We start from the raw sequence: 25,739 nt of genomic DNA, 5'->3' as shown, positions 1-25,739 counted from the left end.
CACCGTTCAATGCATTAAGTATTACCCAAAATACTGTCTATCATAACAGAAAGAGAGAAGGTATTGGTTCTTAAGAATGAGGATGACTACGTGTATTTAGATTAGGTGGATGATGTTTATCGCCTGAAAAGAAATATATAAACGGGAGTACGGGACCGCATACTAGAAGATATGGGTTGTTCTGAGTATCCATTTAAGCGTCAACCAGAAATTGAAGTGGGACTGCAAACTGAAAGATGGGCCGCCTACCCTTGATGTTTTTGTGGGGCTGAGTATTTGCCAACCACCAACAGCTGGTTGTCGATCTGCTATATTGTATCTCTCCGCGCGCATTGCAGTTGTTTTTTTATGAGACAGGAGGGATTTCCCCCTACTGAGAAATTTTATTAAAATGAGATAGTACAAAGATTACAATTAAAGAAAGCCTTCTAGCCATGGTTCAAAAAGCGGTAAGAAAGCTCCATTCACTTCTTTGTATAATTAATATAACAAAGGCTACTATTTGACTGACAATGGCTTTACACTTTGCAGTGCAGGTTAGTTGGAGGTTCCGAAAGATATAATCATTTCAGAATGTCCAAATGCTCCGGCACATTAAGACGATTACTTCCATGTAAAAATGTACTGATAGCTGTTGTTTGAAGTAAACCAGTAAGGGTTATCAGTGCTTGGGATTTGGAGGCCCAGACGCGTGCATTGCTGTTGAACAAACAATGGATTAGCTTAGCCTCGTTCTTCGCGTGACACAGTGACTGGGAGGACTCTTTGATTTTCTCTTCTTAAGACAAACTTACGCCACTTGCCGCCGTCCTTTCAGTTCATTTCAAGTACACCTCTTGCAATATAAAAGGCGAAGACAGCAGGGGTGGAATGAGAACTGAACTGACCGAGAAGCAAACACAATGAAAGGAGACTCCATCATGAGTGAGGCGGAGGAGTCGAGCCTGCCTCTTCTTCCTCTTCTCCATGGCACGTCTTCACAGGTCACTGCTTAGCTTAATACTATCTCATCACTTTGTTGTCAATCTTTGTTACTTTGCTTGTGCCGTTTTGTATTTGTTTATTTTTGCATCGAGGTTACCGGTGTTTGACAAAGTGTGTACAAGCTTAACCTCGCTCTGTTTGTCTGTCATCGATAGATCCATACAGTTGTTTGGCAGTTCATGTTGACAAATAAACAAAACAGGTTTGGAACGATGAACAAAAGGTTGTACCCATTGTTCTAGAACAAGGAAAGACTCTTTGTTTTGTTCTATGGGTAACCACAGAAACTTCTTTCTTGAAAACTGATTTAGTATGCTGAATACCCCCAAAGAAAAGGAACATCCAATTTCCTTTTGATGCTCTCAAGAACAACAAAATTATCATGGCATGTTGCATCTGAGTGGAGTGCTTAACAAAGACCAGTTATCTTGAGCAAAATCACACACAAGAAACAGCTGTTCTATGGCCTCTTCAGCTCCTTGAGAGCAGATGACACAAGCATGTAAGAATGATCTAAACCATGTTCCTTTATTTAAGACTATTTTTAGTGGTGAGCCTGTGTTTCATAAGTAGCTGAAAGAACCAAATACAACCTTATGTTTATATTGACATGAGTATTTCCAAAACCACTTAGAACCCAAATGTGTCTCTGGATGCCATACCCTATCAAACAATTGTATATGCTCTAGTAGGGGAGTAAATTTGAGGCCCCTGACTGTATGTCCACCAATAATAATTATGTTGGTGTTATACCTCATAAAATGTTTTCAATATCCTTCAATTGAATAAATGTCTGTTTATAAAGGCAAATAAAACAAATTCAGAAGATCTATTCTTCCCTAGACTTCCTGAAGAGTAATGCGTTGATCGTTAGCGAAGTAAAAAGATATGGATGAGTTTGGTAGTGGACTCTATTCTCCCAAAGATCTCCACAGAACAGCATATTTTGCCATCTTGCAAAACCACCGAAACAATTCATTTTAGATTTATCCAAAAGCTTTAATAGGCCACGTAAAAAAAGAGAACCTTTTTTTACAGACTTGGTAGTTTACCATTCCTTTGTTGTTTTACCCATATACACTCAATCTAGGGAATCTCCTGTTTCAAAAAATGTATGTAACTGCTTCATTTGCAGAGCCTCATTTTATGGGTGCAAATCTAACACTTCTAAACCACATTGTCTTTTGGCTTGTAAATCATGGGCCATGCTGCCTTGGAGGATCTTTCGTTAATCTTTAGCTTTAGCGAAAGAAAAAGATGTGGACGAGTCTGGCCCAGCAGACTCTATTCTCCCAAAGATATTCCTAGAAAAGCATATGCAAAATCGTATTTCCAAACTTAATTATACTTTAAGTTCCATTTGAAAATGTATAACACTAAAATTTTGTGTAAATATGTATTTAGATGTTAGGAAGAAAATAAATTTTCTATACACAATACATACCAAACGAGACCCCTCCCCCGAGTGCTCCCTACGGGGGACTCAAGGGCTAGCTGGCGCCACCCAGCGCACCTCCCCATCACCACTTCCCCGGCCATCGTTGCCGCCCTCCAGAGCATGGCAGCGACGGCCAGCGGTGGCCGCAAAAACGGGTAACCATCGCAGCCCACTTCCTTCTCGCCCTACAATCACCCCCCCCCCCCACTCCTCCACCACCCCCTCTACCCTACCTTCTCCGGCGAGTCTCCGGCGGGTTGTTGGCCAGCCGGCGGGGCGGATCCAGGTCCCAAGAGGCCGGATCTACTCTTTCCCTCCACAGATCTACGCATTCGCGCAGGGACTCATCGAGTCCACCATGCGCCCGCAACCGGCCTCATGCTGGCCGACGTTGGCCTGCTGGCTGAGCCAGCTACAACGACTCTCCCCCTCATGCGCTAGTGTTGGCATGACAGCTCCGGCCTATCCTCTTTCGTGGAGCATGCGACCGACCTCGTGCTGGCCGGCGTGGGCCTACTGGTCGCTTCTGGCTGTGGCGGCTGGATCTGCTCATAGGGGTGCCAGGGCCGGCCAGCACCTACCGATGTCGCGGCTAGGATCCAGGCCCGCAACGGATTTGTTGGCAACCGGTCTCCCCTAGTCGTACGATGGTCGGAGTCCCCTCACCCTCTCTTAACTCCTGCCCATTGGCTGTTGTCCAGATCCGGCCGGCCAGAGGCTGGTGCGGCTAAGGCTGGCCTGGGCTACTTAGCGGCTATTGGAACTGTGGCCGCCTACCCACAGTAGGCAAGCAGAGTTGGACTCACCCCTTGTGGCTGTGGCTAGGGCCAGGGCGGTAGGAACTTCTGGGTCCCACGCATGCCAGCGCTATGGCGTTGCTGCGGTCATGGCGCCTGTGCCAACCTCTGATGGCGTGCATGGCGGTCGGGGCCTTTGGCTAGCTGTCTGTGGGGTGCCCCAGCGGCCATGCTCGAACAATTTCTTGGGTGAGAAGTCTGCACGGCTCCTTGCTTTGGGCCGGCGGCAGTGGTACAACATGTGCCATTTACCTTCTTGAAGGCGTCGTTGAAGTTCCTATTCGTCGCGCAAGTCATTGGGGGGTTCTAGGATTAAAGTCCTTCTCGTGCTATTCGATCAACGTTGTTGGCATCTATGGATGTCATCCCCTTCTTGGAGGCTTCGTTGGATCACTTCTGCTGCAGTCCTGTTTCGATCACCGGAGTTGCTCCTCGCTGCGTTGTGCCCGTGTGCGCTTTAGCTTTGTCTTTGCATTGGTCTGTCCAGCTAGGATGTTTGGTGTTGCCACAGTCATCTAGATCTTCGTAGCAGATTCTTGGCCGATTGCGCTCTTATCGGCAGATGCTTTGCCATCGTTTACTTGGGTGGACGCTTTGCCACCGAAGTCGCTCCCCTCTCGTGGATGCTTTGCCGCGTGGTCGTGGGCGGATGCTTTGCCGTCGTGCTACCGGTTGATCTTGTTCGGGCGGATACTTTGCCGCCATAGTTGTCTCTTCTCGATAGATACTTTTGCACCGTGGCTTCATCTCCCTTGCTGGTAGTCTTTTGTGTTGTTTTTTCCTTGCAGGTCCAGTTGGTTAGGTTGTGGCGGAGGGCCCTCTCCCTACCATGTTTGTTTCTTTTGGGTATTTTATTCTTAACCACTATCTCTGTGGTTCGTGTGATCCCATAGTTGCATTGTGTAAGCTGTTCTTTCGGCACTCTAACTTCTTTTTATGAAATACACATGAAGTTGTGTTCTCGAAAAAAAATTGTCTACAGACAAGTTGTTTGCTTTCTGGGGGCATCTTTGTTTATGTCATACTTTTGATGGCAATTAATAATAAGCACAGGGCATCTTTGTTTATGTCATACTTTTATGGCAATTAATAATAAGCACAAGTATGGTATTGCTTAGATATGTAGAAAAGACAAATCAACTATAGTATTCAAATATATTAAAAAATCTCAAACAGGAATTCCATAAAAAAAGTTATGTCTCTGTTTTCTGTTGCATAAAAAAGAAACCTAAGATGTCTACCGTTTTTCCTTTTTGACCATTAACAGAAAGAATGTATACCGATTCAGGTTTAAGTCCGAGTGTACAGTGTTTATGTTGGTAAAGCCATTTTAAGTCACTTCTAGATCAGTAGACAGGCATATCAACTTTTAAACCGGACCCGCTTAATGTCCTTGTGTAATGATTAAGGCCCCATTCGCGTGCACTTAAACCTGGCTTGATCCACTTATTTTTTTATCCGGAACAATGTTTTTCTCTCACAAATTTCTCCAGCATTCCTCCAAACCATCCAGATTCCTCCAGAATTTAGACAAGCGAATAGGCCCTAAGTCATGATATGTTGTCAGTATTGCATTGGTCCGAGTCATTTCAGCTCTCAGGGCGTGATTGATTGCTTTGGTGAGTGGGAGCTGGGATGGAGAGCCGGTCTAGAATGGTGAGATGCATGCTCAAACCGTGCACTCAGTCATGTTTGGTTGTCTTTGTTGTTGGTCCAGTATGAGATAAGATCTTATTTGGTTGCATGCATGGATGAGAGTGAGTGTATGACACATGGGTCTCTGCACCATGCCTAAATCAAGCCATCCTGTATGGAGAGGGAAGTGGAAATTGAGAAGATGAAGTCGTGTGGGATGGAGGAGGGTAGATGAATGAAAGGATACAGGTGAAAGGTGCGAGGAGGACAACCAAACATACTGCATGAATGAGCTCAGACATCAAAACGGTGCGGAGACGGTCCGATTCGGCCTACCAATCACACCCTCAGTGTTCGGTTCTACTAGCTTCCAGCTGAGCATGGATGCACGTAGGGCGTAGGCTCAGTTGATTGAGAAAGGACCGGAGAAGTGACGAGCCATCGGACAGCCTGAGACCCTAGAGAGTAGAGACAAAGGCAACTTTGATTTGCCCTACCAATATCTTACAATTACTATAAATAGAGGTTCCACCACTGTCACATAGGGTTTGTAGGGGTGGCTCAAGATCATTTATAGGGACGGTTTGGCCAGCCGCCCCTACCAAACCGTCTTTACAAATCATGCATTCATAGGGGCGGTTCCCAGACCGCCCCTATAAATCGATTTGTAGGGTGTTTGAAGGGCGGTTCAGTTTAGAACCGCCCCTACAGTATATTTTTCCGCAAAAAAATAAATTTATAATTCAAATTCGACCAGAACATTGCGAGTGAGCCCTGTTTGTTTCCGCGTATTCCCGCGTTCGCGTTGCGAGTGAGCGAGGAAAGCGAGATAATCCCGCCGAATGCCCCGCGACCAATGCGCGACTAGGAATCGCCCGCGGCATGGAACACGCGAAACTTAACTACGACCCATGATTCCAAATGTGCCAATGGGGAAGCATGCTTGTATGAGGTCTATGCTCGTTGGGAGAACACGCGAGTACCAATCATGAAACCTTCTCATTCCAAGTGGTAGGCGCTGGATGTCCCGGTTTGGTAGGAAGGGCTTGCCTCTTTCATATGTTTTCGAGCAATCCTTTGACCATTTTATGGCATCGATATTTGGATACTACTTTGCTGTTTGGTGGAGTTTGCTAGTGATGGCCTCCTTAGAAGCCCATGATGGGACTTTTTTTAACTTGGTTCTCAGGCTTGAACTGGTCATGGGCATACCACTTGTGCACCGACAAGACGTCTTTCATCAGAACATAAATTGACCTTATAGTGATTGGATGCTTCTTTTGAAGTTCCCATTAAGGCACGTCCTCATCTTCTTGTGCATCACCTTATTTAGGAGGCACTCGTTATTCATGCATCGGCTGCGCTTGTTGAGAAGATTGTGGCATCTCATCATGCACTTGCTTGGTATGAGCTGGAGAAGGTTGTGGCTTATCAGGCACATGCTCGCTAGGAGGCGGGGAAGAATATGGCATCTCAGGAATGTGGTGGTAATGAGATAGTGAAAATATCTCCCTGTCCTCAACAACTCGCTCCAAATTTGGGAGAGGGGGAGGTGGCGAAGAAGTAGTCCATATAATGCCCCATTTGTGCCAGAGGGTGAACTGCACCATAATGTCTCCGCGTAACACCAACCCCTCGGGAGTTGCGTAGTCTATTCTCCACTGCATGAACTCGGGCTTCACGGTATGCACCTCGACCCTAGTGTAGTCCGGCAGTATCTTATTATTGTGGTGTAAGCCACCGGGAGGATATGCCACACCCGTTGCCACCTCCATCACAATGTTCTGCCGTCCTCTGAGAAGCACCAAGGTGCAACTAGTTGGTTCTCGTATGCGATCGATGAGGGTTGTGGCTGTAGTGGAACCTTGGCTGCTAGGAACTTTTGGAGGGCTGCAAACTAATGCCAGTTCTCTCGGCGACATCATTAATGTTCATGGCTCCGTAGACAGTCCTTGCTCCTCCAGCACCTTCGCAACTAGAGCCTTTACTTGGAGCTCAAGATTAGTCTCCCGGTCTCTGCCATGTTTCTTGTACATGTGCCTGTCCTCTTCGAATCTGTGCTTCCAAGTCATCCTTTTCCCTAGCCCCGTGGTGCAACCTGTGAGCTCCTTGTTTCCTAAGCCAAGGCTAAGCTCGTCCCTCTCTCTGGAAGGATTGAATGAGCCCTTCTCCTTGTCTTCAACATATTTCAGTATCCTTGATACTGCCTCTTGGGTCTCTGGCTTATCGAACTTAAGATTACCGCCGGATGATTTTGTACTCCTTGCATATATCCAATTCCTTGAGTGTACCTTCAAATTTGTCACATCGATAATCCCAGCAGCTGTGGCCTCTTCATCCATCTTCCTAAACTGTTCTTCCTTGGCATAGTAGCCACCGAGGCCTAGATGATGGTGGTGTTTGTTCCTTTTTGCCGGCTCGGTGTTATGGGCACTGAGCTCCAATGCCTTCGATGAAGTTTTCTAAGCCACGAGCTCTTCCCATTGACTAGGAGTTATGTTGCCAAACTCGTTGAAGGGAGTTAACCCCTTTTGGATATACTTCTTGTTGAGCTTCGACCTCCAACGTCAGAATGACTCTCCTATGATCCTAAAAGCATTTTTTACCAGTTCGTGCTTACCCTCCGAAAATCTAAAATTAAGCTTCAGCTGCCTATCCCATAGTTCATCCTTTTTCTTCTCTGGTACCCCTTTCTAGTTAGGGATTGTTAGGTTCAATTTATCTCTTACTAGGGCCCTAATGGCATTACAAAATCGTCCTCTTAAGTCCTTTGGCTCAAGGATCTCCCCAGCGGGCCCGACCTCCATTATCACATAGCATGCCTTATCTGGATATTGATTTGCTTTTCTATCCCCTTGTTTCCTCTTAGGCTTAGTAGTCGTGGTTGTGTCTTGAAGTTGTGGAGCAGAGGCCTCAATGTCCGTCTCTGTGGCTGTTGCCTCTACTCTCCTTTCCTCTACTCTGTCTTGTCCAGTGAGATGTCACGGACGTCAACATCATCTTTTCTGAGTTTTAGGAGGGACCTATATATATGATAGGTCAAAGTGTTAGCCGAGGTAACGCAACTAAAGCTTTAGCAAAATTTACAAGCTAACGCTTTTTCCCTACCTCCTCGTTCAGGTCAAAATCCTTGTCCAAATATTCCTCCGTTGGCCTCCTTCTGGCTTCACGTGGGAAAGGATCCTCGGGACTTACATATCCCTCTTTTGAGTCCTCCTTCTCATCATCTTCTTCTTCGCCTTTAGTAGCCTCTCCTGCTCTTCCTTCTGTTTCCCCTTCCTCCTCGTCACACTGCTCTTGAGTAAGCATCACTTCTAGATCCTTTTCTAACTTGTTATTGAACTACTCCTGAGTAAGCTGGTCCTCTAGTGCTTGCTCCTCATAGGTTGGCTGCTCATCATGCTCGAGGCATCAGGTTGCACTGTCTGGTGTCTGCGACATTATTTCACGCTTTGTTCTAATAGATGCAAGAAAGTGTGCTTTAGGTACGCAAGAAGGTATAAGAAATCAAAAAGGTCTTAGAAACGAGTAGTAGCAGTAGTAGAGGCCTCAGAAACATGTCAATCATCATCTGATCTTGAACTTGGAGCATCAAGGCATCATAACAGAGAAGAGAGGAGAAGGTAATGTAGGGGCGGCTACTAATGATGCCAAGTTCTTCACAAGTTCTTGATCATCAGCTCATATTCTATATAATGTATGGACTTGGACAATTTCATCATCGGCAAAACAAAGGAGAGGAGAGGAGAGGGGAGATTTTGGAAAAAACATCTACTTAGCAAACATAGAGCAGCATCTGATGGCAAAAGATAGGACAGCAAGTCCTGGGCGAGTTTTGGGAGATTTGGCAAAAAAAACAACAGCTACTTAGCAAACATAGAGCAAGTTAATACATAGGGATGCATAGTAATGCATAGTACTAGTAGTAGGACAACAGTAGTATTAATAGTAGGACAACAATAGTAAATAAAATAACTCAAACAGAAATGAACATATTTCTACTCTAATGCAATATATTTGAAGAAGAAAGTTCAGCAACAGCACTGGTTAATGTTTTATGCTGACATAGGTTTATAGTCATTTAATCTATAAAGCAATTACAAGATGTAACTAAAACTAAAACAACCTAATCTAGGAAGGCAGTTAAGTACAGAGGAAGGGATGTCCTATGACACATGTGACATTTTTAGCAGTGGTCCATTTAACTATTTTTTACGGTTCACATGTGACATTTTGAGTTCACATGTGACATTTTGACTGTTAAAAAATATTTTTAGTAGTGATCCATTTAACTATTTTTTATAGTTCACACTAATAGTTTAACTGTTCAAATCAGCTAGTGAGGTTCTTATAGAGAAAAGGATTAAATTAGATTCTACAAACATTAATGACATAGGTGGTGCAATGCCCACCAGCAAAAGAGGCGGGACCATAAAAACAAGTGATAAGAGATAATCAACATTCATTGTGAAATAACGTTATGCGAATGAAAACTTTAGGTTTCCAAGGAAGGCAAAGTAGACATAACAAGATTCATAAAGGTTAAGTAGCATGTCTTATCTGAACATAAGAGAACCATCAATCTTGGAAAAAGGTAATAGGAACCATCTATATGTTATATATGATTGGTCAGCAACCTAGGTACTAAACTTAGACTATATCAGTCTTTAAAAAATTCTACCCCATGGATTAAAATTCTACTCCATCGATTTACATGCTTATATCAATGTGAAGATAAATAGTGCAGACTTGCTAGTTCAAGATGACATGTAACGAGCTTTCCCTAGCAGTACACAGTTGTGGCACTTGATGAACAGAATTCACAATTTAGAATGAGCTTCTAGAAGGGGGCAGAATATATCTAGAGTAGTAGAGTAGTAGAGTAGAGTAGGCGTAGGAGTAAGTGTAGCAGTAGGAGTAGAGTAGTAGAGTAGAGTAGAGTAGAGTAGTAGAGAGCATCACCAGCACTAGCAGTATAAGAAAAATTTGACAGCACCAGCACCAGTAGCTAGTAGTACTAGTAGAGTAGGAGGAGGAGGAGAAGACAGTAGGAGTAGTGTAGAGTAGTAGAAGTAGAGTAGCAGTACAATAGATAGTAGGAGTAGTGTAGAGTAGGATTAGCAGTAGAGTACTAGTAAAGGTCATTTAAAAACAATAGTAGTAAAGAAGTAGTAAGATAGTAATATTAAAGGTTAGATTTGATCAACAAAGCAACCAATAGTTGGAAGGAATAATATGACAGTAGACAGTATTAGTAAGATTGTAGTAGAGACAGTAGGAGTAGTGTAGAGTAGCATGCAGCAGGTAGCAGCCATGGCCCATGATATATATGTGGAAGGAATAATATGATAGACAAGTGTACCAGCAGCAAAAGAGCTAGTTAGCAGTGAATGAAGAGCATATATGAACATGATGATGCAGAGCAGTAGCATCCATCTCATATCATTTGCAAACATGAGCGGTGGTAGTTCATGATGAAGGAAGGAACCAGTGCTAGATGGATGGATCGAAGATAGATAGATAGATAGATAGATGTAGATCGATGGAAGCAAGTATAAGATGTTTATAAGATGAGGGTTAGTTCAATCGATTTGCCTCAGATTTAATTGCCTTTTCATTTGACTTTGAACTTGGAGCTTAAGAAACATAGATAGCAACAAACCTCAAACAGATAGTAGAAAATCAAGATCATGACAAGCATGAAACCATGAGAGACATCTAGCCTAGCCATCAGATTATCACAACCGCCCAGCTGTTGCTTGGGCATGGATGTCTCACATGGTTTGATGATAGTCATGAGAAGCATAAGTAGAAGATAGAAGAAACAATGCTCTAGTACCTCACAAGTCCAAGGTCATCAATGTGCATAATCCATTACTCAACTGGCACTATTATCTTCATAGGCATGAAAAGGATCTCACAATTGTAATAGCCTCAGTCAAAAAAATGGTGGACATCATAGGCACAAAAAATGCAGGCCTCAGCTAACTTCAAACTAACTTATGATCATCTTGCAAGCTAACTAAAATCATCCCAGGTGGCAAATAAGAACACAAATTGCTAAGGCAAGTTCATGGATCCCATGGAAGCATGGGACACGTCCATCCCAACCATCGGGTAGGCATGCCTACAACAGTTGCTTGGGAATGGACGTATCCCACGGTTTGATAAAAGACATGAGATAACACAAGAAGACAAAAAAGCACCAACAGGAAGAATACCCACAGCCACCTCAGATTGCTATAGTTTGCATCATCGTCCGATGGAACCAGAGATGCAACAATGGAGGACGAACCAGATGGGTGCGTGGAAGCAAGCGAGTCATACTATGTGTTTGCTAATGCATGCGCAATCTAGAAAATGCACTACAAATATATCAATGTTACCTACTAGTGCTAGCCTGCTGGGGCACTACAAAAGAAATGAAAAAGAATCATGAAAAAAGAAATTAATAGGTGTGATTAGAATCATAGCAACCAGCTAGAATCATCTCTCCGGTCTTTCTGATATTATATACGATATCTAGCTACTAGCTAGTAATCAATTTTTGTTAAACTAATTAAGCTGGTGATGCCTTTAAACCAACTAAAGTGACACTGTTGGAAGACAACAATAAATTGAGATTTCTCTATTTTCAATTTCATTATCATGAAGAAGAATGTAACATGACCCGATCTTGGAATTTTGATAAAATTTGGAACTTCTATTTTAGGAACTTTAAAGTTTGCTAGTGGACTGATTCGGGTGAAGAAATGATGCTTGAAACATCTACAAAATATCTAACATGAATTAATAAAGGAAAGTTCCTATGTTCTAATTAAGTAACATAAGTGTATTTTGCCGCCTAGAGCAAACTCCATTAGTCTCTTTCATTTCAAAGAAAAAGAAAGGATGCAATTGTCATCTATATATTGTTCAAACTAAATAGCATTCAAAAGCAGAAGAGAGACAATATGATTGTCGCCTTTTTGCTCTCCCATTTCATCCAACCAAATAATGTTGTGGCCATGATGCAACAAGAATGATGGAGCCATTAGCTAACAAGATCGTCTTCTATATTCTATCAAAGCATGAAATTAAAGCCAAATGGCCAGACAACTACTAATCTAGTAGTATCAAAGTATAGCTATTAGCCAGTGCTGCATTTCATGCATGCATGGCCCTCTTTGAGAGAGCTAGGTGCCAATGAACACGGCATGCAAGGAAAGATCCCAATGCAAGTCAAGATATGCCAGATCCTAATGTTCAGATGTACTTACTATTAGCGTGCTAGTTCCCCTAGCTAGCTAGCTATTCAGTTTTGGCATACGTAATGTCCATGAAGATACACACAAGATGGAATACACCCAAGCAGACACCGAACACCTCACAAAGTTTACTACAACCTAACAAAGCTGCTAGCAGCTCATACCTAGAGCATGCACTTTCAGTGCTTGTTAGCACTGGTGATTCTAAGAAATATGAAACATAACAAGCAACTATCGTACTGTCTAGATTTTTTAAAGTGCCAATAACAATCACTTCCTTATGGTCCATGTCTTAAGTTACCAATTTATGACTTAATTCATTAACACCGAAGACCACATTGCAATCTTGATGAATGTCAACCACAACAATCAAATCAATTACTGCCACCGCAACAATCAAATAAAAAAACAAAACATGAAACTATCAGAGCCAAAAAAGGGTGGTGGACACCGGATCGAATGGGTACTAGAGCCATCGGGGGAGGAAGTAGGGATGCTGGGGCAAACCGGCACTAGGGCCAACAATGGGTGGAGAGTGCACGGGCACCAGGGCCACCGAGGGGAGGGAGCACGGGCAACAGCAGCGGAAACCATAGCTGCCATGGGAAGGGGGACGATGACGGAAACCCTAGCCACCATGGGGAACGGCGGCGCATAGGGCAGGAGATGGACTGGGGTTTGAGATGGATCGGGGGAGGTACGACGCGACGGAGGTAGGGCACAGAGGCAGCGGAGGTAGGGCACAAAGCCAGTAGCCTACCAGCGTCGGGGAGGAGAATAGTGCCCAGACTTAGAAAAAATTCTACCTACCCGTGGGCTCTGATTTATATACCAGAGTTTATTTATAGGGGTGGCTCCTGAGTTAGCCACCCCTACAAATCGATTTATAGGGGTGGTTCCTGAGTTAGCCGCCCCTACAAATATTTTTCAATTTATTTTAATTACTAATTCTGTAATTCATTCATATATAAAGAACACAATGTAAATTTATATATTAGTTTTTGGATTATTTGATATATATAAATATATATATATATATAAACAATTTTATTATATATATAGTTATAATTCTATACTTTCTTCTTTACAAAAACAATATTTTAAAATTTGAAAATTTAAATTTCAAAACAACTAATATAATTTTAGCACACGAAATGACTTCAAATGAAAATTTTGTAAACATCAAAGTTGTAGAACTCATCAAGATGTACAACTTATATTTTGGTCATCTTTTCATTTGACAAAATTTGAAAAGTTTAAATTTTGAATTTCAATAAATGGCAACTTCAAACAAGATTTTGAAACCTTAAATGATTTTAAATAAGAAAGTCATGAACATAAAAGTTGTTGAACACAACACTATCTACAACTTTTATTTTGGTCATCTTTTTAGTTGACTAAATTTGAATAGTTCAAATTTTAAATTTTAATAAATAGTAACTTCAAACAAGATTTTGAAACCATAAATGATTTCAACTAGAAAAGTCATGAACATAAAAGTTGTTGAACTCATCACTATCTACAACTTTTATTTTGATTATTTCTTTATTTAACAAAGTGTTAGTAAACATTATTCATAAATCCACATATGACTAAGTTTCATGAACTATACGAGAGACATGTTGATTTGTGAACAATGTTTACTATCACTTTGTCAGATAAAGAAATGACCAACATAAAAGTTATAGATCTTGATGAGTTATACTACTTTGGTATTCATCACTTTTTTAGCTAAAATCATTTGGTGTTTCAAAATCTTGTTAGAACTGGTCATTTTTTTAAATTTGAAAATTTGAATTATTCAAACTTTGTCAAACGAAAAGAATGACCAGATCAACACAGTAACTTGATAGGGCATGATTTTAGAAAATTTTAAAAAACAATCATCACATTTGGAGTTAGTATGAGGGAGAAAGACTAGTTACAAATTTTACCCAGAGATTAAAAAGAAAAATCATAACTGTTCATGATGATCAATGATGAACAAGTATAATTTCTCTTTTTAATCTATGGCTAAAACTTGTAACTAGTTTTTCTCCCTCATACTAACTCCAAATGTTATGGTTTCTTTTCCTAAAACTTTCTAAAATCATGCTCTATCATTTTAGTCTAGTCATCTATCTTTGTCACTAATTTTGAACAATTCAAATTTTGAATTTTAGAAAATGACAACTTCAAACCTAATTTTCAACCAATAAATGATTTCAGCTGTAAAGGTGAAGAATATAAAAGTTGTTGAACACATCACTATCTACAACTTTTATTTTGGTCATCTTTTTATTTGACAAAATTTGAATAGTTCAAATTTTGAATTTCAGAAAATAACAACTTCAAACCTGATTTTGAACCACTAAATAATTTCCGCTGTAAAGGTGATGAATATAAAAGTTGTTGAACACATCACTATCTACAACTTTTATTTTGGTCATCTTTTTATTTGACAAAAATTGAATAGTTCAAATTTTGAATTTTAGAAAATGACAGCTTCAAACCTGATTTTCAACCACTAAATGATTTCAGCTGTAAAGATAATGAGTATAAAAGTTGTATAATTCGTCAAGATCTTCTACTTTTATTTTGGCCATTTTTTCATTTCATAAAGTGTTAAGTGATTTCATAAAGTTTTAGTAGTAATAGAGTGGATGTTGAAATAGATTCATCTAGATGTTGCAAAGGGTAGTCTCACACACATGCATAAATGTAGTCTCACACACATACATAAATATATAGTCTTACACACATACATAAATATATAGTCTCACATGCGTGCATAAATGAAGTCTTACAAACACACACTAATACAAACACTCCACGTTCAACAACTAGCTAGCCCGCTGTAACGACTTTCCCCTTGACACCTTTTTATTCCCATGGCAATATGTCTTTGGGCAGGTTCTTTTGCACAACATTGATCTTCTTAGGAAAGTCTGTGAATAGCGGCATCTCATCATAGTTATTGTAAGCTTCAACATCATCCACGCCATCAACTCCGATAATGTGCTATTTCTCGGAGGCAACCATGTGCTTTGTCTTCTTCTTCGGGGGAAGGTTACTTTGTGGGTTAGACATATAGAAAACTTGTGCGACACGTGAAAGCGAGCACCCAAGGGTCATCTTGGTAGCCTAGATTCTTGAGGTCCAGGACTCTCAATTCGATCTCATTCAGTTGGTGTTGTTTGATCCAGCGACATCAAAATAGGGCCACCGTTATATCCCTTTCATAGTCAAGTTCCCATATCTCTTCAATGATGCCAAAGTATTAGATCTTTTGCCCTAATCCATCGAGAGCCTCTATTCGAACGCCGCTATTTTGGTTCACATATTTACTTTCCTTTGTGTGGGTATAGTACGTATACCCATTGATGTCATAAGCATTCCAAGATGTCACTTATCTCGATGGCCCCTCCACCAACCTACTGATGGTAATAGAGTCTATGGTTTATCTAGGCTGCATGTTTTGGTCCTTTAACCATGTAGTTAGTAGTTGCTTGTGCTGTTTCATGACCCAATCATCCGAACGACCATTTCTCTCCACCGTAATGATAGCCAAGTGTTCATCAATGTACGGTTGCAACAGTTGTGTACTCTACAAGACACTATAATGCGCTCGACTCACCTCTTTGTATTTATGGTCGATGAACACTTTTCTACCACTGGTGCCCTTCCTAGTTAGCCTACCCTTGTGATGAGAATCGGGTTTACCAATCTCTTTCTGTACTTTTAGGTACTCTTGACAGCACTCGATGACTTCTTAAGTACTGTAACCCTATATCATGGAGCCCTCTAGTTATGCTCGATTATGCATGTATCGACTTAGAACCGATATGAACCGCTCGTAGGACCACATTTCATGCAAGTAGCAAGGGCCCAACACCTGTATTTGATGAACCATGTGAATCATGAGATGTGGCATTATATAAAAAAAGTAGGAGGTAAATACATCTCTAGTTCGTTTTGTGTCTCCACCACAAATTCATGTAGGTCACTCAGCTCTTTCTTGCTAATCGTCTTCTATGAGATCTTCAAAAAGAAGTAGCACATGTGGGTGATGACCATTTTCAAGAACTCTAGCTTTATAGCCCTGATTGCAATAGGTAGAAACACTGTCATCATCACATAACAATAGTGAGCCTTGCAGTGTGTTATTGACAAGTCCTTCATTAACACTGACTTCTTCACATTCGTTGAAAACCTAGTCGGGACTTTGACCCCCCTCAAAAAAGTGCATATAGCTCTCTTCTCTTTTGGTGTTAGGTTGAAGCACGCCGCAGGCAGAGTATATTTTCCATTAGCCTCAGGTACCGGGTGAAGCTGTGGCATCACGTTTAGCTGCACCATGTCTTTTCGTGATTTCAGACCATCCTTTGACTTGCCTGTGTCCATCAAGGTAGCAATGAGACTCTCAAAGACATTCTTCTATATGTGCATAGCATCAATGGCATGGGGGACCTCCAAGTATGGCCAATAAGGCAGATACTGAAAGAAGATCGATTGTTTCTTAAAAGGTACGCCTTCGATAGGAGGTGTGCTTCTATCTCTATTCGTCCCATCTAGATTCTTCTTTCCATAGATGACGCGTATGTTTTTCACCATTCTGTACATGTGTTCTCCATTATGACGTCTCTTGGGAGGGTGTTCAATCTCCATGGTGTTGTCATAAAATCTAAAGAATAATTTGATGCGGTACTTGTGACTTGTCTTTAAAAAGCGTTGTTCCTTAGGTAAACTATCTTTTTGGATGCATCCAGGAACACCCATGTAGTACCATATAAGCAAACTAAGCATCCCATCTTTCCTTTGATCTATCTAGACAAAGCAAACAGCACAGGGTAATCATTGGTAGTAACAAATATTATTGCTCTACATATGAAGTCCTCCTTTCGGAACGCATCGTACATCGGCTCCCTATGCCTCCATAGCCTCTCCATTTCTTGCATCAAAGGCTCAAGGAACACATCTATATCAATGCCTGGTTGTTTAGGGCTAGAAATAAGAATAGTGAGGAGAAGGTACTTTCTCTTCTAACACAACCACGTTGGGATATGGTACATGGTCAAGATCACTGGCCAAGTGCTATGGTTGCTCATCCTCTCATTGAACCATGTGAATTATAAGATGTGGCATGATATCAAAAAAGTAGGAGGTAAATACATCTCTAGTTGGTTTTGTGTCTGCACTACAAATTCATGTAGGTCACTCAGCTCTTGCTTGCCAATTGTCTTCTGTGTGATCTTCGAAAAGAAGTAGCACATGCGGGTGATGGCCATTTTCAAGAACTCTGGCTTTATAGCCCTAATTGCAATAGGTAGAAACACTATCAGCATCACATGACAATCGTGAGCCTTGCAGTGTGTTATTGACAAGTCCTTCATCGACACTAGCTTCTTCACATTCGCTGAAAACCTAGTCGGGACTTTGACCCCCCTCAAGAAAGTGCATATAGCTCTTTTCTCGTCTGGTGTTAGGTTGAAGCACATAGCAGGTAGAGTGTATTTTCCATTAGCCTCAGGTACCGGGTGAAGCTGTGGCATCACGTTTAGTTGCACCATGTATTTTCATAATTTCAGACCATCCGTTGACTTGCTTGTGTCCATCAAGGTAGCAAGGAGACTCTCAAAGATATTCTTCTGCACGTGCATAGCATCAATGGCATGGGGGACCTCCAAGTCTGGCCAATAAGGCAGATACTGAAAGAAGATCAATTGTTTCTTGAAAGGTACGCCTTCGATAGGAGGTGTGCTCCTATCTCTGTCCATCCCATCCGGATTCTTTTTTCCATAGACGACGCGTATGTTTTTCACCATTCTATACACGTGTTTTCTGTTATGACGTCTCTCCGGAGGGGGTTCAATCTTTGGGGTGCTGTCATAAAATCTAAAGAACAATTTGCTACGGTACTTGTGACTTGTCTTTAACAAGCGTCAGTTCCTTAGATAAACTATCTTCTTGGATGCATCCAGGTACAACCATGTAGTACCATCCAAGCAAACCAGGCATCCCGTCTTCTCTTTGATCTGTCTAGACAAAGCAAACAATGTGGGATAATCATTGGTAGTAACAAATATTATTGCTCTACATATGAAGTCCTCCTTTCGGAATGCATCATACATCGGCTCCCCATGCCTCCATAGCCTCTCCATTTCTTGCATCAAAGGCTTGAGGAACATGACTATATCAATGCCTGGTTGTTTAGGACCAGAAATAAGAATAGTGAGGAGAAGGTACTTTCTCTTTTAACACAACCACGTTGGGATGTTGTACATGGTCAAGATCACTGGCCAAGTGCTGTGGTCACTCATCCTCTCATTGAAGGGATTCATTCCATCGGTGCTCAAGCCAAACCGTACATTCCTTGGGTCATCACTGAATTCTTTGTGCTTCTCATCGAACCTTTGCCACTGACTACAATCAGTCGGGTGTGCAATATTATCATCATTCACCTTGCACTCATCATCCCACCATGTCATGAGTGCGGCTTCTTTAGGGTTTAGGAAGATACGTCTCAAGCGGTCGGTCACTGGCAGGTACCACATTACCAAGGTAGGAATTCTTCTCTGTTTTGCATCATTGCCTAATGGAGTATCCTTTGGGGGCTAAGATTCTTGTACCACCTTTTTTGTACCCTTCTTTTTCCTCGTGGAGGCTTCGTCCCCACCGTAAAGGTCATTGTTCTTGTACCGGCTGGCTCCACACTAGGGACATTTATTCAGTGACTTGAACATTTCGCCATAAAAAAGTATAAAGTGGTTGGGGCATGCATGGATTTTTTTAACCCCATTATCAATGGACTATGACCTTCTTCGCTTGGTATGTGTTGTCGGGAACTGAGTTTGGTTGTGGCAGCACCCATGATAGTAGACGTAATAGATCATTGAAACTGCAGTCTGACTAGCCGTACTTAGCCTTCAGGATTAGTTGCTCAAGCACAAATCATAGCAATGTCCAATGTGTCGGACAACCCTTTTGAACACCATACACAGTCTCCTTTGATACTTTTATCACCCTTTCAAATCTTCTAGACCTTTTGGGCTCTTTAATAAAATCTCTAGTCCAAGGGCTCGAATCATGTCCTCCAAATCATCTTCATCCCCGACACGTGCTCCACCATCATTATTGGCACCACCTTCGTCGTTACCATCCCAACCACTAGCATCATCACCTTATTCATTACCAAACTCGGGATCCATTCATGCATCAAGCTCTGCTGAATATTGGGGCAGGGATTCTAGGGTTTCGTCGTCGTATTCCTCCTCATCCTCGTCGTTAACAATAACCGTTTCACCATGATGAATCCACACTATATAGTCCTCAATAAATCCTTGTATAATCAAATATGATCCAATGATAGTCACATCTGTCCATGCTATACGATTCTTGCAATCTTTACAGGGACAAATAATTGTATCCTTATTCTCTGTGAACATCGTTGCATGCTTCTTTGCGGCTTCAATAAATTTATCCACCTCTTCACGAAAATATGCCTTGAACCTTAACGAACCATACATCCAAGAGTTCTTGTACTCCATCTTTTACAACAACAACAAAACAAACATTAAAGGACTACTTATTCATATATATATATATATATATAAATGAATCAAATTAATTATTACTTGAGAATAATTGTATATACTTTAGATATATATATGAATATAAATCAAATATAATTATATGAGCATACAAACACACCATGGTAGAGAAAAATTAATTAACGGCCTATTTATCCACAAATATTTAAAATACATATTTGTTGATTACAATAAACAATTTCAAAGACAACAATTAGCAATAATTATATTTTACCCAATATCTTTCATGCAAACCCTAGTCCAATTTCATCAAACATAAATTTACAAAAATAAAAATAATAAAGAAACCAAACCCTAGATCTAGATCTACATGCACATGAAACATCCATAAAACTAACTAATTGTTCACTAAAATCAAGAAACATGGACCAAATAAGAGTATGATCTTGTTCCCCTACCTAATTTATCCAAGTATATTCAAAACTTGGGTCTAATTTGCTTTATAAGTAGCTCAAGCACCATAGAAGAGAGATAAAAGCAAAACTCTAATTACTCACTAACCAACCATCAAAACTTGAAAAAAGTGTGGAATAGCATTTTCTTACCTCCAACAACCTCTCCACCAAACGATTTGAGACCAAAACCTTCCCCCCTTAGTAGAGTAATTTTTGGGATGTGACCAAGGCCTCTGCATCTTTCTTTCACGGGTTGGAGTGAGTGACCCGAGAAGAAAGAAGGTGCTGTAGTTTATTTTATATGTTGGTCTTAATCACCAGCCGCCCCTACAAATAGCAACACTAGGGGCGGCTGATGAGTGAGCCGCCCCTACAAATCCGATCTATTTGTAGGGGCAGCTCGTATCACCAACCGCCCCTGCTGTTCCATTTGTAGGGGCGGCTGGTCTCTGGGCTCCCAAGCACACCATTATAGGGGTGGCCCCTTCACCAGTCTCTCCTACAAAAAATTTGTCCCGTTGCTACAAACCGTTTTTCACGTAGTGCATGTTAATTAATTATCATCAGATGCATAATAAAATTTCTCACAAAAATTAGGAACATTTTACCCTTATTAACTTGGTAGACTCAAATTATAATTGCTAAAATACCCATTGGATCTATTTTACTGTATAAAAAATTATCCACATATATCATTATGAAAATATATAAAGACACCCCTAGATCTAAATTACCCACCTCTTTAAAATAACACTCAAAATTTGCATCTAAATTTCCCAGCCCACATATGTTGTTACAAAAGGTAATACTCCCACCGTCTCATCAAGATATAAGGCTCGATTTGATTGGGTGCCACTACAAGGATTGTGTTGATACATGACGGTTTCATTGGGTCATAGACACTCAAAAAATCGTCATAGGTTGCTCTCTGTGAGGGTCTCCGAGACTGTCATAAAATCCACGTCATAACTGGAAAAAAGCTAAAAACCGTCACAGAATTCAGTCGATGAGGAATGTGGCTGTCATGGAATAGCTATTCAACAGGTTACAAGCATGCAGTCTTTAAGATCATACTTTAACCATTAATTTATACTATTGTATGTAATTTATGGCAACAACAAAAGTATCCTTAGAAAGTATTTGTAAAGACAAATATAATGTTACCACTATTGTATTATAATTTTTTATATTATTAGACTGATTATTGGTCAAAGATAACAAAGTTTGAATTTTGAAATACGTGCTTGCCTCCTAATTTTTTATCTAAATTATCCATGTATGCTATTAGAAAAGATAATGCAAATTAACATCTAGTTTGTTTTAAAATTACTCACATATGCCATTATGAAAGATAATGCACGGTTACATCTAATTTATCATTAAATAACTCACATGCGCTATTATAAATATAATATAAAATAACATCTTTAATTGGTATCTAAGTTAACACCTCCTCATGGTGTTTGTTGGGGGTAGGGTATCTGCGCCTACCCTCTTCCATATAGAAAGGCATAACGTCTAATAAGTCTGAGGATCTCCATGTAATTCGCAAATCAAAGGGGTAGGAAGCAAGATTGCCTCCTTCCACCTCTCTTATAAATAGAACCCATGGGCAAGGGCAAAGGGATCCCCCCTCATTCTCAGAGCCCTAATCTTTAGCTCTTCCTCTCCTTTCTATGCGGGCCAAGTACCTGAGCTTACCGCTCACCCCCGATGAAGGTATACCCTTACCATGGTGAAGGTATGAGCAAAGGGCTATAACCCCACAGTGTTATAGAAAACAAACTAAAATATCTCTCAATTCCATGTCTTAATACCAATACCATCTACAATGGAACATAATTCAAAAACCACTATTATGATATATAATTAAGTTTATAAACCATACATTTATATCATTGTTATTAAATTAAAAATAAGCATTAAATGTTGAAAAATGTTCCGTTAACAAATAGATTAACAATGACATTTCAATTTCACTTCAAATTATATTAGTGCTCTATGATAAAAAAAATCAATAAGCTGCCACACTAGAAAAGATTGTAAAACATTATGACATAGCAATAGCCCTCTATATCTTTTTACAAAACAATACATCTTCGCATATATTTTTTGATATAGCAAATAAATTAAATTGAACATCAAATCTATGTCGAAACTACCAATATAATATATTATAAAAGATTAAATAACCATAATGTACACTATATAGGTTTCTGAAGTACCCAATTCTATCCATGTTGAATTCAATGTTAGCATAAGTGCTATGTGTCATCAAGTATAACCAGCATACACAAACACATTCACGATAAATACATATGTTTATAGTTTATCAATAGTAAATGAAAGTTTCTCTTGACAAACCATATTCCAATGATAATACAACTGAATAGAGATCACAGAATATCCAAACAATTATTTATGTAATAGTAAATAAATGAGAAGAGACAGATAATCAATTCATATTAGTTGTCACGGACTCACAGTAGAAAAAGGTGGCAGTACCAGTGAGCACAGGGGCACGGAGTTTGCATCGATTTATTGTTCACCAAATACAGTTCGGCCGGTATCATGTAAAGTCAGGCATGCCATGTATATATGTATATATGCTTCAATGTGGTTCTGATTGGAGTCGAAAACCCACAAAAATTTGGTATCAAAAGACAACTCGCAATTTGGATTTGGCTGACAAAACCAACCTGACCGGTTATGAAAATCTAACTTGACCTGTTTCCTTGAGCAATAATTTTTAAAATGGCCATAAGTCCTGCATTTGGACAATTGGACTTCAAATTGATTGTTTCACATGTGCATTGTCTCAATGAGAGCTATGCAACGGCGAAGTCATTCTAAAGTTTGACAAGGTTAAACCGCCCATACTGATTTGCCTAGATTTTCTAGTACTCACCACTTTTAGTTGTCAACCTGCTAGATGTATTTACTAAAGGGATGGATTGAATGGAGCAGGGGATAATGGTAATTTGAAAACATTTCTCTAATCCATCCACTGCAGGACTATGAACAATATACTTGCAATGGATCTGTTGATATCAGAGGCAACCGAGCGTCCAAAAGGCATACGGGAAACTGGAGAGCCTGCTACTCAATTCTTGGTAATGACACAGCATTATTACTATATATTCCACTACGCCGTTCCTGGATGCTGTGTGCATAAGCATTTCCAATTAATATGTGGGGGGTGAATTTTGTACTACTTGCAGGGGGTGAATTTTGTGGCGCTATGGCATACTACGGAGTTGGGACAAACCTGGTGAGCTTCCTGACCAAGGTGCAGAAGCAAAGCAATGTCGCTGCAGCCAGCAACATCGCTTTCTGGCAGGGCACGTGCTACCTGACTCCCCTTCTTGGAGCTTTCTTGGCAGATTCATATCTGGGAAGGCACAGAACAATCGTGGTGTCCCTCATGATATTTACCATGGTAGGTGTAGCCATGTTCTTGCGATTTCTGTTTTCAGTTCAGCTGTTGGCCCATGGTTTACGGTTCCTTGTGGTTGCAGGGAATGCTCCTATTGACAGTTTCAGCAATCGTTCCAGGAAGCATTCGTGTAGTGGCGAACTCTCACTCTCAGGATGCCTTGTCTTCTCTGGGCCTCTTCCTGACAGCTCTGGGCTTAGGTGGAATCTGGCCATGTGTTCCCACATTCGGAGCCGATCAGTTCGACGATACCGACGCGCTCGAGAAGGAGCAGAAGAAGCTCTACTACAACTGGTACTACTTTGCTGTCAACGGAGGTTTCTTCTTCGCCAGCACGGTCCTCGTGTGGGTTCAGGACAACAATGGCTGGGGTTTGGGTTTTGGCATCCCTACTGTGGTTTCCGCGGTTGGAATTACCGGATTCCTTGCCTGTATGAAGCTGTACAGGTATCAGAAACCCGGAGGCAGCGCGCTGACTAGGATTTGCCAGGTTGTGGTGGCGGCCACCCGCAAGGTGAACGTAGATGTGCCGACGGACAGCTCTCTTCTGTATGAGATGCCGCCAGGGAAGGAGTCGGCTATTGTCGGGAGCCGGAAGCTGATGCACACTGATGGACTAAAGTAAGCTGCATTTCGTTTCATATGGTGTCTTCTCTTCAGTCTTTTTTTAACAATAACTTCTCTTCTCTTCAGTCTTCACTCGCTCCACGTTACTATTCTCGACATTGTTGAAATTGCGAAATTTAAATACTAAGACAAGACTCCAACACCCCATTTATTAGGTTCTTTGATCGAGCTGCCACCATAACCACCTCTGAAGATGTATCTACTGGCACGACTAACCCATGGAAGATTTGCACGGTGACCCAAGTGGAGGAGCTCAAGATCTTGGCAAGAATGCTTCCTGTCTTTCTAACAGGCATAGTCTTCAACACTGCCGAAGCTTTCTTTCCGTTATTCATAGAGCAAGGACAGGTCATGGACAGCCACATCATTGAGCAGTTCTGGATACCTCCAGCCACTCTGACGACCTTCAACTGCCTCTGCGTCATCATCCTGGCACCAGCGTATAACAGAGTTGTGATGCCCATGGTGAGTAGGATCACCGGCAAGAAGCGAGGGTTGTCCGAACTGCAACGCATCGGCGTCGGCATGGTCTTTGCTATGTTTTCAATGGCTTCGGCTGCACTGGTTGAGATGGTGCGCCTTAACATCGCCAAGAACAGGGTCCTGATGAATATCCTGTGGCAGGCTCCGCAGTATATATTTGTCGGAATAGCCAAGGTTTTCAGTGTGGTTGGTTTTATTGAGTTCGCTTATGAACAATCGCCGGATGCCATGAGGAGCTTGTGCCAGGCTTGCTCTCTCCTCATGGTCACGCTAGGAAGCTACCTTGTCTCTATCATGTTGAAGATGATCGATTCAGTGACAGCCGGAAGGGGGAGCCATGGCTGGATACCAGAGAACCTCAACGAAGGGCGCCTTGATCAGTTCTTCTGGTTGATGGCAGGATTGCACCTGCTGAACCTGCTTGCGTTCGCATATTGCGCTACGAGGTACAAGTGCAAACTAGCTACGTGAGTTTTTTTCTCATAGTTTGAGGCTCGGAGGAGTGCGTTAGTAAAGTTGATGAGCATTTACCATTTGTATATTATTATGTGCTACCAACTCAAGTTTTGGAAGATATTTTGTTAACATCTTTAGTGGAGTATTGGAACAAGTTGTTGGGATAAAAGAAAGGAACAATGCACAATTAATCTTTCATCTTGTGATGAATCATGAGGAGAACATCTACTATCAACAGTGGAGTTAACAATTACCTGCACAATAGATACAACGATATACGTAGAAAACCTCCTCAAGATGAGGACTAAAAACCACAAGACCAACATGTCCGCTCCAAGCTTCCACTATAATCAATAGTGGATATAAGGAATCTTCTCTAGAGCATCAAGAGGATTACACTAGCATCAATCCATTCATCAAGTTATAAACTTGGCATCAACTACAACCATAACCTTCTAACAAGAGGAATAACAACAGCTAGACAGAAAAGTCACGAATTCTATCCTCTTGGGTAATCAGTTCATTTCTCATAAACTACAGCTCCACCGTGCACAAATTTTGATAGGAAAGTAGATCCACGAGTCTCCTAACCATTGACCAAATTTCAGCTCAATCGGCACAGTTTCACAAACCAAATAAATCATCTACAAAA

At 41.1% G+C, this 25,739-nt stretch overlaps 1 protein-coding gene across 3 annotated transcripts; it reads left to right on the top strand.

Moving 5' to 3' along the window:
* Positions 1 to 531: 531 nt before the first annotated feature.
* On the top strand, positions 532 to 25,262 carry LOC136491454 (protein NRT1/ PTR FAMILY 8.1-like). Of its 3 annotated transcripts, none has more exons than XM_066487771.1 (6): positions 895 to 983; positions 17,700 to 17,817; positions 23,099 to 23,198; positions 23,307 to 23,524; positions 23,604 to 24,142; positions 24,304 to 25,262. In XM_066487771.1, the coding sequence occupies exons 4-6, from the start codon at positions 23,327 to 23,329 to the stop codon at positions 25,100 to 25,102; spliced, it is 1,536 nt and encodes a 511-aa protein (XP_066343868.1). In that variant the 5' UTR covers positions 895 to 983; positions 17,700 to 17,817; positions 23,099 to 23,198; positions 23,307 to 23,326; the 3' UTR covers positions 25,103 to 25,262. The 3 variants fall into 3 exon arrangements, with proteins under 3 accessions (XP_066343859.1, XP_066343868.1, XP_066343875.1); XM_066487778.1 differs by lacking the exon at positions 895 to 983 and adding an exon at positions 16,589 to 16,606 and having other exon boundaries at positions 17,704 to 17,817; XM_066487762.1 differs by lacking the exon at positions 17,700 to 17,817 and having other exon boundaries at positions 532 to 983.
* The last annotated feature ends 477 nt before the right edge of the window (positions 25,263 to 25,739 follow it).

The sequence above is a fragment of the Miscanthus floridulus genome, chromosome 1 (assembly GCF_019320115.1).
Source record: "Miscanthus floridulus cultivar M001 chromosome 1, ASM1932011v1, whole genome shotgun sequence".
NCBI lineage: Eukaryota > Viridiplantae > Streptophyta > Magnoliopsida > Poales > Poaceae > Miscanthus > Miscanthus floridulus.
Note: the sequence above shows the minus strand (reverse complement) of the source record. Positions and strands in the feature narration are given on the sequence as shown.

Excerpts from the sequence above, each read along its gene's own strand:
- LOC136491454 (XM_066487762.1), top strand. The coding sequence starts at position 903 with ATGAAAGGAGACTCCATCATGAGTGAGGCGGAGGAGTCGAGCCTGCCT. Across the intron at positions 23,199-23,306 it reads AGCCTGCTACTCAATTCTTG|GGGGTGAATTTTGTGGCGCT; the intron begins GTAATGACACAG and ends TACTACTTGCAG. Across the intron at positions 24,143-24,303 it reads ATGCACACTGATGGACTAAA|GTTCTTTGATCGAGCTGCCA; the intron begins GTAAGCTGCATT and ends CCCATTTATTAG.